The following is a 15772-nucleotide window of genomic DNA, read 5'->3' on the forward strand; positions in this document are numbered from 1 at the left end:
TGACTTTACATGTCCTGGGAGACAGTAGTCAGTCCCAGGGTATGGAGTCTATGCTTGGGGGTCACTATGACACCCCTGTGTTACTGAACTGAGGGTGCTGTGTAACACATACACAAAACAGATGATACCCTATGAAGTAAAAGACCCCATAGCCCATAAGCACACAAAAAGTCAAAGACATACCTCAAATCATGCCTAAGAGTGGGAGGAAAAGAGTCTCACTCTTAGCAGGAGAAAAAAACAAACCCCAAAAAATCCAGCAAAGCTGCTGGGGGACTCACTAGGTTTGGGAAATTAGCCTTATGAGAGACTTCTCCCTAACAGTTAATGACGGTCATGTGTGAGGAGATCAAGTTTGGAATTATTCTAGTTGGCTTTTAGCCCATATTAAAGCAGGCGTCTTTACCCTCTCTGGCCACTGGAGACTTGTTTGAGCTACCTTTCTTCCAAAATTGAATCTTAATTAATGGGCACCTAGCTCTCAAGGGCAGTTTGTTTCTTTACTTAATCTAAGATAAATGTGTCTTATGCTTGGGAATTATTATCTGTTCTCCTCAGAGCTATTCCAAACCTCCCTTTTCCACAGCAAACATAGCAGTACTTGTGTAACTATTGACTGGTCTGCACGGACCTGTATTTTTGGCTAATTCAGCACATCAAATCCCCCTGCAGCTTTGAGGTTTCCTCGATGCTTCCCATTCACTCTAACGTGGCTGCACCGTCCATTTTATCCAAAATGGTCACTTGTTACTTTTGCATTTCTACGTAAAGCAAGCTTTGCAAGTATCTCGTTTGCCGTGCGTTTCAACTCATATATTGATTAGGATATGTTTATAGTCTCTATAGATGCAGATAGCCTTCTTCATGTCTAAATGCAAGTTTTGACCTAGTTTATGTGTATCTTCATGGTGAGTGCATATCTGCTTCATGTCTAGTGTGTCTACATGTGTCACTTTGATAGTGATGTCACTTGTCATCTTTGGTTACAGAATATTAATTTCTTCTTGAGCTTGCAAATTCATCTCTTCGATCAATCCATGATAAGGTTGGTAGGGATATATCAGCTGTTGGGAAAATGTATCACGCACCATACATAGTGTTTGTGCTAAGAGGACTGCTACCCACTTATTGGCGACCACCAGCTTGGGACATGAAAAGGCATGCTGGCAAATGACTTTATGATACTGGCAAAATCTTCTGACCAGAGACTCACTAAATTTCCTGTGAGGTGTCAGGGTTTATTCAATGTACCAACAATGTGGGAAATGGAAGGTACAGAGACGTATCCCTTTCGTTATTCTAGTTTTGTTTATGATTCTGCCCTAAACTGAAGTTCTCTCATTTATTTTGCATACCGAGTAGTTGTAAACACCTACAAAATACACTATCCTTGCACCTCCCCTACCTGCTAGGTGGTGTTTCTCAGTGTTTTCATGACAGGACCTCGAGGCAGTCCAGAGATATTTAATCCTCCAGCTCCTTTCCACCCAATAATGTAACAATAATTCACACATTATACATTTGTAAAGCATTGGATAACTTGTCTCACAGTGGTCTCATGGAACTATTCAGTCCTTTCCCATAATGCAACATTGAAGTGCAGCATCAGAATAATGTGTGGGTTTAGCATTGGGCAAAGCATCAGAATAAACTGTTGGTTTACCACTTTACATACACATTAACAGTCTTCAGTCCTGGGATAACCCTTGCCTTCTAGGAGGGTGGAAGAGAAATGAGGAAGCCAGTTTCTCAATAATAAATATATAAAAAATAAGACTTACTTTTGCTCCGTTTAAATAAAGGATATGAGCAACCTTTCCTGCTACAGCACCACCCTTAAAAACAAAACAAAAAAGTTAAATACATATTGTATAAAGTACATAAAAGGCCAACAATGTTTTTGTGATGACTACTACAAAGGTAGTATGCAATGATTCCAAAATTAAATGACAGTTATTTTATAGCATGTAACCACAGAGACTTAAGTGAGTTGACTGGAAAAATAATGACATTTAACATCAGGCTTGGTTCTTCATTAAAGGTTCAAACACTTCAAAAATGTATTTTGAAAAATTGGTACGAGGAATGCGCCTCACCATAAGGTTCACTTATGATTGGCAGACTATAAATGAAACAGACACAATGGAGATTAAAAACGTGATATCCTGAAACTCTGCAAAGTAGGTGAGGTTTCATACATGGGAAAGCAAAAATAAACACTCCCACGTGTAGGTTTATCCGCAAAGCAACACCTGCAGAGCAAGGTGTTGTTAGTTGATACTTTACACAGAGTCTTTCCCGCAGGTCTTATCATTAAAACCAGGAGTTCTACTGTTTTATTAAACTTCTTTTTGCGTCTGAACTGGATAATGATGTGGCGAGAGAGCCCTCATAATGTGCGCTAACAAGCACTCAATTCCTCAGACACAACATGATTCACACCGGCAAACAACTGACCTACCCTCAAAGTCAAGCATTCTTGTCCCCGAGTGGATAGCTCAAGGGCAGCTCAGAAAGGTTCCAGTATATTTTCCGGCTGCCACAAGATGACTATTCCTACTGTCTGCATGTGCTCCATTAGGTACATGCAGTAACATAAATGCCAAGCCTCTCGATTTAGGAAGGAAACTCCCAATTTTGCTAACAAAAATTTTATTGTTTTTTACTGCTTCCCTCCTAAAATAATTCTAACCCCACTGCACTCTGATGGGGAAATTCAACTCTCCCGATTGCTCAGAGTGAATCTAGCTCCTAGCTGCTGGACATTTTTGGCATGTATGCAGTAAGGGCACAGCAGGCACCCTCCCACACAGCTCTGAGCAACCCTTCCATAACCCTGGGCTCGTCCACACCTATCGCAACCAGGGGAGCTCTAAACTACGTTCAGAATTACAAACGCAATTACTACTGAGGAGATTTTAAATAGGGTCAACGTATGCCGAATAAACACAAAAGTGGTCAATACAAATGTGGGAAGTCAATGTCGCATACACCACAAAGGATCTAAATGAATGCTGCATAGAATGCAAATTTGCTCAGTGTGGAAAAAGATTTGTTGGTGCTGTGGGGGTTCATGAGAAGGGGTCGGACACACATTGGACAGTTCTTCGTTTTTCATTCAAAATAATAAAGGCCTACCTTACCCTATTGCTGCAGGGATGTTCCCTACCTAACCAAACTAATTAAATGTGCGTGGTTGTCGTCAGGAAGTCCAAATCAAAAATGTCCTCTGTCCAAAATGTAATCTACCTGACCTTACCACTAATACTAATAACTAAAGTTTGAAAAAAGAATGTCTCTCTCCTGGCTGCTTCTATCTCAAGGTTGTACTTCAGGTTTCTCTTAGTTTATTTGTACATAAGGTAAACAAATGTAATTCTCTGGAAACAAGTTGATTAAGAAGGTCTCTCATTTCTCAGTGTCTTATTTGTGAGCTCCTGTAGTTCCTGCCAACTGCTCATAGGTCTGGTGTTGCAGATGGTCTAACGTTTATAAGTAGTTTCATTAATGCTTTTCTTAAGATAGTCTCTTACAGTCCTTCCTCTTAATTCAAGTATCTCACTTTCTTTCCACTCAACCATTCTAGGGTTCGGTATATCTTTATCATGGTTGAGGCACCACCACTCGTGGGGTTTATCCACTAGGCTCTTTCTCGGAGCCCATGGTGCAACATTCAATCTTCATGGTATACTCTTTACGGGTTTCTCAAAGCCTCATGCTTAATATCTCCACTCGCTTACCTTGGTATGTCTTATCATGGGTGAAGCACCACCACTCCAGGGGTTTCTCTAGTAGGCTCTTTTTCTGAGACCTAGGCGCAACGTTTATCTGGACTCATTGTACTTTTCAAAGTCTCTCAATGGATTCCCCCACTCTTCAACAGTTAATTAACAATTACTCACCGTAGTGACTAACGTACCCTTAGTCCATAGTCCCCTTTCCTCCATACTGCATGGGCTTCGCTCGCTAGGGATGGGAGATGGAACCTTTTGCACCAGAAAAAAACATCTTCCCCTTTAAGTTTAGAGGCATGCGCTCCTCTGACTCCGCCCATCAGCGCCACTCCTCAGTCCGCATTGACGCGTCGACAATATTAGAATTGCCTAATGATACCAGTATTATTAGGGGGGAGGATCGTGGGACATATGGAGGAAAGGGGACTATGGTCTAAGAGTACGTTAGTCACTACGGTGAGTAACTATTAATTACTCTTACATCCCGTCCCCTTTCCTCCATAATGCATGAGTGATTACAACTGAATGTAGCCGTAGGGTGGAGAGGAGACCCTCCTTTAAGAAAACAAGTTCCTTAGAACCGCCTGCCCGAAAGCCACGTCTGATTTAGAGCCGGCACCCAAACTGTAATGCTTACAGAAAGCCGAAGGGGTGGCCCGGATGACTGCCCTGCTGATGACCTGCCACGGGACCTGCCGCTGGAAGGCGATGGCCGCGGCCTTGGCTCTGACAGCGTGGGTGTGCATGTTCCCTGGAAGTGGTTTGTGCTGCCCCTGATAGGCCTCCTTGATGTCCGAAACCATCCACCTTGCTATAGAGGCCTTGGATGCCAGATATCCGGACCTTGACCCCCTGAAGGTGACAGAGCGTCTGACTTGCGGAAGCCCTTGGTCCTGCCCAGAGAGAATTTCAGAGGGCGTATGACATCCAGACAGTGCAAGACCCTTTGAGCATCGCCCTTAGGATTAGCGAAAAAGGTAGGTAAGATGATGGAAGGGTGAGACTACTTTGGGTAGGAACGCGGGGTGCGTTCTCAGAACCAACTTATCCTTGTGAAAGGTAGTGTAGGGCTCTGACGTCACCAGTGCCTGTATCTCGCTGACTCTACAAGCAGAGGTGAGACCCACCAACAGAGCTGGTTTAATGGTGACCAGTCTGATGTCCACGGACGCCATTGGTTCGAAAGGCTTGTGCGCCAGGGAGCCCAAAACTATATTGAGATCCCATACAGAGTGTGGTTTCTTGATGGGCGGGTAGAGCCTGGTGAGGCCCGCCAAATGTCTTTTAACCACCGGGTTGGAAGAGGAGAGGACCTCCTCCTCCGAATTGCTGTAGGCCTCTATGGCTGCCAAATAGGTGTGGCATGTGCACACTTTCACACCTGAGGGAGCAAAGTGTGCAGAGAAGGATAGTGCGTCGTCCAATGTGTACGTAGGGGGGTCAATCTCCTTAGAGTCCACCCAGTGACAGAACCTAGTCCATTTACTCTTGTACTGGCTCCTAGTAGCCTTGCTCCTAGCACCCTGAATGATGTCTAGGTTAGCCTGTGACAGGCTCAGATGCTTCAGTGTGATCTGCTCAGGAACCACGCTGCAAGGGCTAATTTCTGTGGAGTGGGGTGGATGACCCTGCCCCCCTGCTGCGAAAGAAGATGAGCTTTGACCAGCAGCAGGAGAATGGGTGGCCTGTCCAAGAGGTTGAGGAGCTCCGAGAACCACAGTTTCGCCGACCACCACGGAGCTATCAGAATGATGCTGAGGTGACATGATTCTCTTATCTTGCAGAGCACCCTGTGGACCAGGGATGTGAGAGGGAAGGCATAAGCTGTCATGCCGTTCCACCAGGGGCGTAGGAGACCCATAAAATCTGGGGGGGCAGGGGACACCTTGGGACTTTGATTTTTTTTTGTCAAAAAATTAAAATAGCAGTACGTATTAAATCACATATATCATCACTGTATAAAACAAGAGAAAAGAAAACAGAAGAAAATTAAGAAAGAAAAAGCAGTTCAGAGTACAAAATCCTTTTATTTGGTGTCTCACTTCAGAAGGCTTAGTTCACGTAAAAATTTTACCACTTCCCAGGTCAAAAGGCTTTCATGAACTGCGCATAGCTCATCCCAACAAGATTGGGTGTACACCCACCATTTCTGGCTTGTCCACAAATCTCACAAACTGTACCACCTTCTTAACGTGGGCTTTGTTGCAGACACAAACCACTGAGTAAAATTATCTGTCAATTATTTTGTAGTGAGTGATGATCATGAGACTCATGAGCACACACTTTTGCAGCCGCAGATTACATTTAGGAGGGCTCAATCTGTGTGTGCCATACTCGCTGTGAGATGTCTCTAACCTGCCTTCCCACGCACCTGGCTATGAACATTGCCACGTAGCCTTCTGAAATGCAGTGAGTGTGGCAAACGTGAATATGCAATGGACAAGGACACTATTCCGATAACACTTTAATGATTGTTCCGCACCATTAGGAGTGTGTACCCTAGAAAGTCCTCACACTAAAGTCTCTGCGGGCAGAGCATTTCGACCCACATGCACCTGCATAGCTAGGCACATGTGTGCGCTTTATAAGAAGGATTCTAGCTTTTTGTAGGGCAGCCGTCCTCAGGACTGCATCTTTCTCCATGCAGAGCAATATATCAACTTTCATCTGTGTGGGTGGGACATGGAACACTGAGGCAAAACAGATTAGTTGCTAACAGGGTCATCTGTTTGGAAGCTGTTCTGTGTGTGCTCAATCCTTATCATGCATGCAATGTACTTCTAGCGGGGTGGGTAAAATGAGATCCTACCAAACAAATAATTGACCGATCCATTTTCAGAATATGATTTGAACTTTTTTCTTGACTCAAATGTTGAATATTCTGAAACATGCAGGGAAGGAACTCAGAGTCGGCGGGCGGGGTAGGTGCAGAGAGCACCTTGGTGGCAGAGCCATGACAAGAGTGCTCTACCTGCACTGGAATAAGAATTGCCTTGTCTGCAAAGGTATATTAAGGGACCTATGCATCTGATATGTGCGTATATGTCACATGAGGTGTTCTTTTCTTATTGATTTCAATTATATACATATACCTTTGTATTTATTCATATTTTCGAATGATTGAATAATTCACATGAGTAGTATGACAATGTCAAGTTCTTTCTTCACTCTATGTCATGAGTAATTAAAAGCCCTCAAGAGGCTGTGGATATGACAAAAGCCATCAGCCCGCCTGATCACGCAAAAGGCAGCATTCACCACATGCTACATTCCTAGCAATGCCCAATTTAGAAACGGCAGTGCAGTGAGATACCTCTGTAAATTCTAGGTAGCACATCAAGGAAAGTACTTCCTAGAGAACTTTCAAAATGCAAGGATCACGAATTATTAAGAAAACAACCGAAAATGTGTCTTTTCAAGCAGGAGTTGCCCGGTTGATATGACACTGCATGGTTCCAGACTCTAATCAACCCTCATAACAGCAACATCCTGAAGCCACCTACGTGACGTGAAGCAAGCATTTACCATGGCCAACCGGCACCAAACCAAAGAGTGACGTCGCACAACACAATCCACGAGCCATACTACAGACTTTTGTCGTTGCCAATGTTGTCCAACCTCAGTATTCACAGTTAGCCATTGGCAGAAAGTAGTGGGGGCGGTGCGCCTCTTTCTAATTAAGTTTGACCATTCCTATACTTTAACAAGTAACCGTTCTGGAAAGGGTTTGGTTCTAAAATATAAGTGTAGGAATAGGTTGAAACTTGTACCTCGGCCCCATTCCCAAACCTCCCACCCTAGTCCTGCCCCCACAGTTAGGAATTGTTACTTTGCATTTAAGCAGCTTAAATGCACCATAGGCACAGCTGCAAGAGCAATTAATGGGTAGCTGGGAGGGGTGGCTATAATCATTAGCATGCCCCTTAAAAAGATGCAAAGGGTGGGTGATTGGAAAGGGGAGGGTATATAAAGCAGCATGATGGGGTCAGGGGCACCATGAATAAAGGTAATTGGGTTGTTTAACATGCATTTTCTTCCAGGCTTTACAAGTGGTGGGGGGTGGAATGGAGGAAAGGCGTGACTCAGGTATGGGGTTTGTATGGGGGGGGCAGCAGGTAACATAGTTCCACTACTACTTTTTGTCACTTCCACCACTGGCAGAGAGCAGGTCTCAACCCACAGTCTACCTTCAGGTCACCATACCTGTGGCATTGTCCCTTTAAGGACAAGGAGCCCCTGTGGTCACAACAAAACCTAGTTTAGCATACTGGGAATCATTTTATGTTTTGTCACATGTCACTAAACCATGCAAGCATTTTGTAAGACTGCGTAATGAGCAACTGCATGCATAATGACTTTACAGGTGTGTTTTTATTCTAGTATGAGCGCTCAATACTGATTTGAACTTCATTACCAACGGTTCCCCAAGAATAGCAAAGTTTCTCCAGAGAAGGAGCAGACCGAGACGCGCATTAAGTTGCTACTTGCAAATAAAAGTTACAGGCCAGACACCGTTAACCAGTAATACCTAAACATCTCCGTGTGTGAGCGCTAGCTGAGGATATATTCAAAACAAACGGCCATGAAACGAAAGTGTGCAGGGAAAACAACTCTTCACGAACACTGATTGACACGCTCACGCAGTCATAATGCCTTATATTCCTAAAACAAATACTAACGGACTAAGTCACGCACCCCCTGCATAACTACGCACTTACGCACTCTCGCTCCACCACTCTTTCCCAGCCAGGTACACCGCTTAGCACGCCTCCTCCCAGGCTCCCACCTCCCCATTCCAACCCGATGCACCCCGACGGTGCCGGCCTGAACTGGGGGGGGGGGGGGGGGAATCAGGGGGTTGGAGTGGGCGGGTCCTTGGGGGGCACTTTCACTTCCCTTAGTAACTAGTGAGGTCTCGTTGACCCCACAGGCGTCGCTGCCTGCGGGGCTAGTGGTGTCTTCTGGAAGGGAGGAGGCTTTGCAGCAGTGCACTGCGCACTCGAGTCGCAGGTGCTGGCACGTGCAGTATGTTGTTCCCCAGGCCCTGCCTGTGCACGTGACGGTCAAATGCGTGGGGGGGGGCGACACACAGGCGAGAGTTCTTGTTGTAACAAGAATCCAATACCCACTGCTGCTGAAGTACTGCGTGCAAACTTCAGAGCCTGAAGTTTACACGCATCACAGTGCACATACTGCAGACTCCAGAGAGACACGCAAACTAGGGGAAACTGGGGGGATAAAAGCCATTGTATCCTCCCACTTAAAATTGTGGGGGGGGGTTTGTCCCCCCTGACCCCCACGTCCTACACCCATGCGTTCCACTGTATCTGGAATGCGTCGCCCAGGGAGCCGGGGCCCTGCCCCTGGTAGGACGCAAACTGCTGGCACTTCTTGTTTGCCCAGGAGGCAATGAGATCCACTTGAGGATGCCCCCATCTGCTGAAGATCTCCCGTAGGACTTGCTCGTTCCATTGCCACTCACAGGTGTCTGCTCCTAGTCTACTGAGCCTGTCTGCTTCCAGTTTGGACTCCCCCGGGAAGATGCATGGCTGTCAGGTAGATGTTGTTCTCCACGGCCCATTCCCACATGGTGATCGCTAGGCTGCACAGTGGAGGGGACCTGGTACCCCCCCTGCTTGTTGACATAGTACATGCTGGTGGAGCTGTCCATCTGGACGAGGACGTCCTTGTCCCCAATGAGAAGAAGGAAATCTTAGAGAGCTAGCCAGACGGCTTTCAGCTCCAGGCAGTTGATATGAGACTCCTGCTCCTGGAGGGTCAAAACTCCATGGACACTGTGGTTGTCCAGAGTGGCCCCACAGTCTTCCAGGGAGGAATCCGTGGTGATGATGACCTGCGGATCCGGCTGCCGGAAGGCTTGCCCCTCCGCAGGTTACAGTCCCTTGACCACCATGTGAGGTCCGCGAGGAGAGAAGGAGGGATGCTGACCAGCTCTGCTTGGCAGCCCCGCTCCCGATTCCATGAAGCTGCAAAGTGCAGCTGTAATCTCCTCATCTTGAGCCTCGTGTGGGGTATGGCCAGTAGGTAAATACCCACAGGGCACTGGAAGTACAGTGGACAGGGTGAAGCCCTAACAGGCTAATTTTGTAACACAGTAAAGAAGGGCATCACACAACTGTATGTTATTAAAAGAAGGCAGTATGGGGAATCCCATTGTGAACATACCAGAGGCGCTACATAAAAGAGTTGCCGAGGCGATGCAGGGTCAGTTTTTGAAAGACAGCAGGATAGGGGGAATATCACTATGTCCCTATCCTATCCCAACAAGTGTGGAAAAAACTTTCCTTAGAAAGCGCTGATGTGCCGCTTACAAAAACGAGGACAGTAAAAGAGATCACAGAGAAATCATTTTTGAAGAACAGTAACAACATCAAGGTTGTTAGACTCCTGCATGTCCTAGCTCACTGTACAACCCCTAAGGGGGAATAAAGGCAGAAATATATAAAAGTAAAGTTTACACCTTGGACTGAAAATACATATACAAATACACAGGTAACTAGTCCGAACTGTCTATTATGGGTATATATTTTGTTTACTATCCCATAGACCGCACGAGACTTCCCAAGGTGACTCTACACTTAAAACAACTTCAAAAGTTTTTTGGAAGAGAAAGGCTTGAACCAGTGTTGTTGTACTGCTGCACTATAGGTTTTTTAGTACAATAGATTTTCCACGTGGGAATGGGCCAACTTTCCAAAGAAGACACATGAAAACTAACATGTAGGCGACATAGCCCTGTCCAATGGAGTGTTAGATAGTAGGACGGGGCATAGGGCTACAAAACAAAACATATAAAAAAGACATATGTGGGGTTGTTCATGATAAGGTAGAAGGTATTTTAGTTCTCCATCATGTAACAACCACTGTCGACCGGTTTCAGTGGTGTATTTTTGGTGTAACCACTTTCATCAGGACAGTCTTCTAATTCAAAGGGGGAAGAGAATCATACTTTACCCCGTTTTCAAGCGCCAATGCAGGAAAGTTCAGAGGAGGAACCTATGGAAAAACAAATTCATAATCCAACGTCAAAACCCCCAAACACTGCCATGTGCTCTAATGCTAGGAGACAGCCAGCTCAAATCACTGCATCTCCTCATGAAGACCAAGAACAACAAAGAGAACATATGGCCAGTAGGACCACTGCCATGAGACCTAATAAATGTTGATACTACCAGGCCGAGGTCACTTATCGGGTGAGGAAGTGAGTAGTGGCCCTCTTGATGGCCGTGATATTGTCCTTCAAGGGAAAAACTCTCTCAGAGTTTGCGCCCCATATGAGGCCCAAAAAGGTCAGGCTCTGCATAGGCTGCAGCTAAGACTTCTTGAGGTTGATCGAAAATCCCAGTTCGTGGAGTGTGATCATAAGGGCGGAGGAAGTGTGGTGAATCGCCTCCGGAGATCTTGCCCTGACAAGCCCTGAGGAGGGCTGCAACTGCATTCATGAGCCTGGTAAATAACCTGGGGGCTGAATTGAGGCAAAGGGGTAGCACCTTGTATTGGAAATGGCAGCCCATGATCCTGAATCACAGAAAGGAGCCATGCAGCTGCCAAATCGGGATATGTAGATAAACGTCCTTCAGATCCAGGGAGCACATCCAGTCTCCCCTGCACAAAGTCTCCGCAAGGAGTGCTGGCATAACTATCTTGAATTTTTGAAGCGGGAGGGAGAGGTTGAGGGTGAAGAGGTCCAACACAACTCTCAGGCCAGCCTGGTTCTTCAATTGTATGGCTAAAATCCTGGAGTAGAAGCCCAATCCTCTCAGGGAGGCTGGGACTTCTTCCACTGCCTGACTCTCGACGAGCGACCACATTTTCACCATCAAAGTTGCTGTCCCAATCTGTAGGAGTGAAGGGGAGGAGGGAGGAGAGGGAGGGAGGGATTGGTAGGCGGTACACTGTGGATACTAGAGAGGATCCAGGGGCCCACGAACTTCTGATGCCAAAACAGTGCGTGAAGGGCAAGCCTGCCATCCACTGGGGACACGGGACCCGAATGGGCACGTCATGCCTTCTTTCTGTCTGAGGCTGTTGCGGAGGAGGGGGGACTGAAAAAAGCCCCTGCTCCCCCCTTTTGTTGTTTGCACCGGTGTTGAGAATGGTCAGGCTGCCTGGACGTCCATTCTTGTAAACCACGGAACCCCCCGAACGCCCGCCCCTCGTCAGAGCGTTGATGTGACTGGGTGTACACCTTAGGCGTGGCCTTCGAAAGGATAAAGGCTTCGCAGTTTGCAAACAGTTTTTCTTTTTGATCTAGCTCCTCATCGGTGGTGGAGTGAAGGAGGTCACCACCCTCCTCTAATGGAAGGTCCAATATGTGTTCCTGGACATCTAGGTTCAATTTAGTAGCCTGAAGCTAGGCAGTCCTTCTCATGTCCGTAGCGATGCATATGGCCCGGCCAGAGGTGTCAATGTGGATCAGGGTGAACTCCATGATGTCTTGCGCCAACATTTTAGCCTCCTCTAGTCCCGCCTTGAAACGTGCCTGGCACTGCAACAGAAGTCAGCTATTTCCCACCAAAGCCTCTTGTTAATGGCTGAGAGCATGGCATCCATGTTGGATTGACGAACATGCAGAGAAGCGCTGGAATAAAGGTTCTTCCTGTACGCCTCCAAGATCTTTTCCTCCTTGCCTAGCAGCGCTGAGGACGAGGTGGCCTAGGACGACTGAGGCTTTGGGTAAAGTGATGCCGCAGCAATCACCGAAGAGTGTGCCGACATCGAGAGTGGATCCCCCTCCATTTGCCTATACTTAGCGGCAAGGTGCAGATTGACAGGCTGGGTCAAGTGGGGCTTGAGCTACCCCTTCTTGGTCAAGGGACAACGTCCGTCTGCATCGGGATCTTTGTTCTAGCCGCGGGGCGTAGAGTGTGGACCTCGGCAAGTACCCCCGCCTCCGGTTGTTCGACTTCGGGTTGAGGAAAGCCCAAGTACTCTGCCAGACCTGCAAGTCGTTCGTGGAAGGCCTTGGCTGACAATGGCATGTCAGGATCTTCTTCCTCATCTATGTCCACGAGGGTGTCTGGCTGGTCCAAAGCGGGTGGAGAAGTGCTGGGCGCCGAGGGCTGAGGTGTGGATACCGGAGCCGGAGGCTGCAGCAGAGGATGGTACGGAACCGCCTGAACTGTCGGAGGCATGGGAGCCCGAATCGAAGTAGCCGGCACGGGCAGCAGGGGCTGCACCAGGCCCTCAGCGCTGGAGCAATAGGAGGAATGACTACAGGCGCAGGCAGAGGGTGTTAGGCAGAATCCTGTACAGTGCCCTTTGGGACCACTACACACAATTAAGACTACAAGTGGTAATATAAGTTCACCTTTGGTACAAGCCTGTACTACACTGTTAAAGTGGTAGCAGTAGCAGTTGCAGAGCAGCCAGACTTATCTCAAGAGCAAATGAGCAGTAGTAGAGTTTACACAAAGGACCACAATTACTGTGACTCAAGCAAACACTGACTCAAGGTTTTTGGTTGAAAAGTAAAAGTACATTTATTTCTAGACCATCTGTTCGTAAAACACTTCACTTCTATTAATAAAAACCACACTTCAAATACACTACACACAACCAATTATTTTTGTGCAGAACAACTCAAGGTAAGTACCTTAGGATTTGACAGACCGGTGTTATGAAACAAAAGACGTTACCGGGAATATATATGCGGTCACTTTTTGGCAGTAATGACAGTTCGGTCTTACTAAAGATACGCATACCCGCGGGAAGAAATGCTACCGGAGCTAAAACACACTTAGCACCTGAGTTAACCAAAGAGAGTTGGGGAAACAAATCATAGGCAATGCTTTTGTCAAGGCAGACAGAATCAGAGAACACTTTCTGACAAGAAGATAAAAGTCAATAGGCCTGCGCCAGTGTCAAGTGGAACCGGGTTCCTGTTGTCGAGGATCACACAGTCAGATAGTTCACGATTGAAGATTGCCAGGAGTACTTGGATATTGTCAACAGAGGAAGCAAAAGTTATAAGAGGGAAGGAAGACGAGGGTTCACCCTAGTTCCTCAAAGCTGGACACAGTACCTTATTCTTTGAAGAAGCTGGTGTCACGGCAGATGTTCCTGGTAGTTTCCTGCAGACTCACGGTTCCTGGAGCTTCAGTCGTGGAGACAAGAAGGACGACGTCTGGAGTGATCTGCACTACCCAGGGATGAGACCAGCAGCAGCGACGGTGAATAAAAGGTGCGCTCCTTTAAAACAGGAGAGGCTCTACAGATGGCTATCCTGACCACTACAGCGGTGTACAGCAATTTCGACCACAAAGAGGATCCTCTGGCTGTGGAAGATGAGCTGGTTGATCCCACCAGGCTCAAGGGAAGAAGAATCCGGATTGGATCTTCTCTTATCGTTGAAGAGTAGATAGCTCAGGACTGCAGCAGTGCTCCACCGGGACTTGGTAGTTGGTTTGACGCGCAAAGTAAAATACAAGAAGGAGTTTAACAAAAAAGAAATGGCGAATAAACCCGACCGGAGCCAAAAAGAGTATTTGGCCAAGCGGGTTTATGTTCGAGGCTACTATGATAGCCTGGAACAGTACCACGTTTATATAATATAATTGCGGTAGAAAAGTTAGGGTAGATAGCACTGCCACCAGCCAAGTCTAAATGTTAAAAGAGCAAAACAAAGCTCAGAGAGGCACAGACGAAAAGGGATATGAGTTAACCCTTTCCAGTACTTCATGTAAGATGGGGTGTACTGGGTCTGTAGTTTTAAATTACTATGTAAAGTAAATGGCAACTTTACCTGTTTTCTGGGGGACAGTAGTCAGCCCCAGAAAATGGAGTCAGGGGGACGTCTCAAAGACAACCCTGTGTTACTGCACGGACGATGCTGTGTAACACACATGAAAAGTGGCGTTCATGGAGTGGTGTCCTCCAGAGCCCACTATTACACAAACAGTAAAAATACACATGGCAAAACACATGTAAGAGTGGAAAACAGGTTCACACTCTTACCAGGTGGAAAAAATAAACTCCAGAAATCCAGCAATACTGCTGGGGGACTCACTAGGTGAGGGAAATTAGCCACAGAATGAGAATTCTCCCTAACAGAGGGGTCGGAGGGAGCATGTCCATGATCACATCCCTAAGGATGGCCCCCATGTGAGGAGATTTCATGAGAGTGAGGAACCTTTCAAAGAACATGTTGACTGGGTAGCGAGCAGCTGCTGGGTCTGTTACATACTCTGTCTAGCCAGTTGCGGGGTACACCTGCCCTGCAATGCAGATGGATAAGTTGTAAGCCACGTACCTGGTTGACACCAGTCCCATCTTGTAACTCGATCTCCCACCTGCTCCGTTCCTCAGGGCAGTATCGGACGAGCGGCCATCTTGTCTGGTGCTGCGGCCATCTTGTCGAGCTGCGTGCCACGTGCCGAAGTCGTGGTGCTTGGCTCGCTGGGCCCGGCCTCCTCCAGGACTCTTGGCGATGGAGCATGAGACCAACCCTGCACCTCAGGCCGAGGCCTGGTATGGTAGGCGCATCGCCCTTGGCATTTTCGCCGGTAGTGCTGCTCCTCGGACAAATTGCTGTTACTAGGACGTAGCCCCTGCAGTGCAGACCCAGTAAAAGAACCTTGCAGTCCCTCAGCACTGTCGCTGGAAGGATCTACGGACCCCTCAGCCTGGCAGCCAGTAGCTAAACTAGCCTCAGTACCCATGCTGGTGTGAGAACCTGAAAGGTTCCTACCGCTCTGGCATTTCCTTAGGATGGAGTCCCCTTTGCGGGGTGCGATGGAAAAGAACGGGCCTCCCTTGGGCCTTGACTTAAGTCCTCTGGAGGCGACTTAGCTAGCCTGTCATTGCATACGATACAACCCTCCAAGCCATGGTCGGGGCCAAGGCAGTGGAGGCAGAGAGCGTGGGGATCGGACGTAGGGAAGAGCCCCCCGCAGGCTGGACACCTGCTTAAGCCCCTGAAGTCGACATGCGCCGGGCAGGAGCAAGGCGCCAGAGAACCGAGTACCTAAAAGAAGAAGGAAGAAAGTATCTGGGGAAGAGCGCGTGGTATTGCATGG

The 15772-nt window shown here is 47.3% G+C and overlaps 1 protein-coding gene across 1 annotated transcript in view; it reads right to left on the reverse strand.

Moving 5' to 3' along the window:
• Window positions 1-15772, reverse strand: part of SKIC3 (SKI3 subunit of superkiller complex) — a 2336627-nt gene that overhangs the window by 562262 nt on the left and 1758593 nt on the right. Inside the window, exon 33 of the mRNA XM_069627646.1 lies at window positions 1782-1835. Coding sequence (XP_069483747.1) covers window positions 1782-1835 — 54 coding nt within the window. The remainder of the gene's footprint in view (window positions 1-1781; window positions 1836-15772) is intronic.

Source organism: Ambystoma mexicanum, chromosome 6p (assembly GCF_040938575.1).
Source record: "Ambystoma mexicanum isolate Mex_15411 chromosome 6p, UKY_AmexF1_1, whole genome shotgun sequence".
NCBI lineage: Eukaryota > Metazoa > Chordata > Amphibia > Caudata > Ambystomatidae > Ambystoma > Ambystoma mexicanum.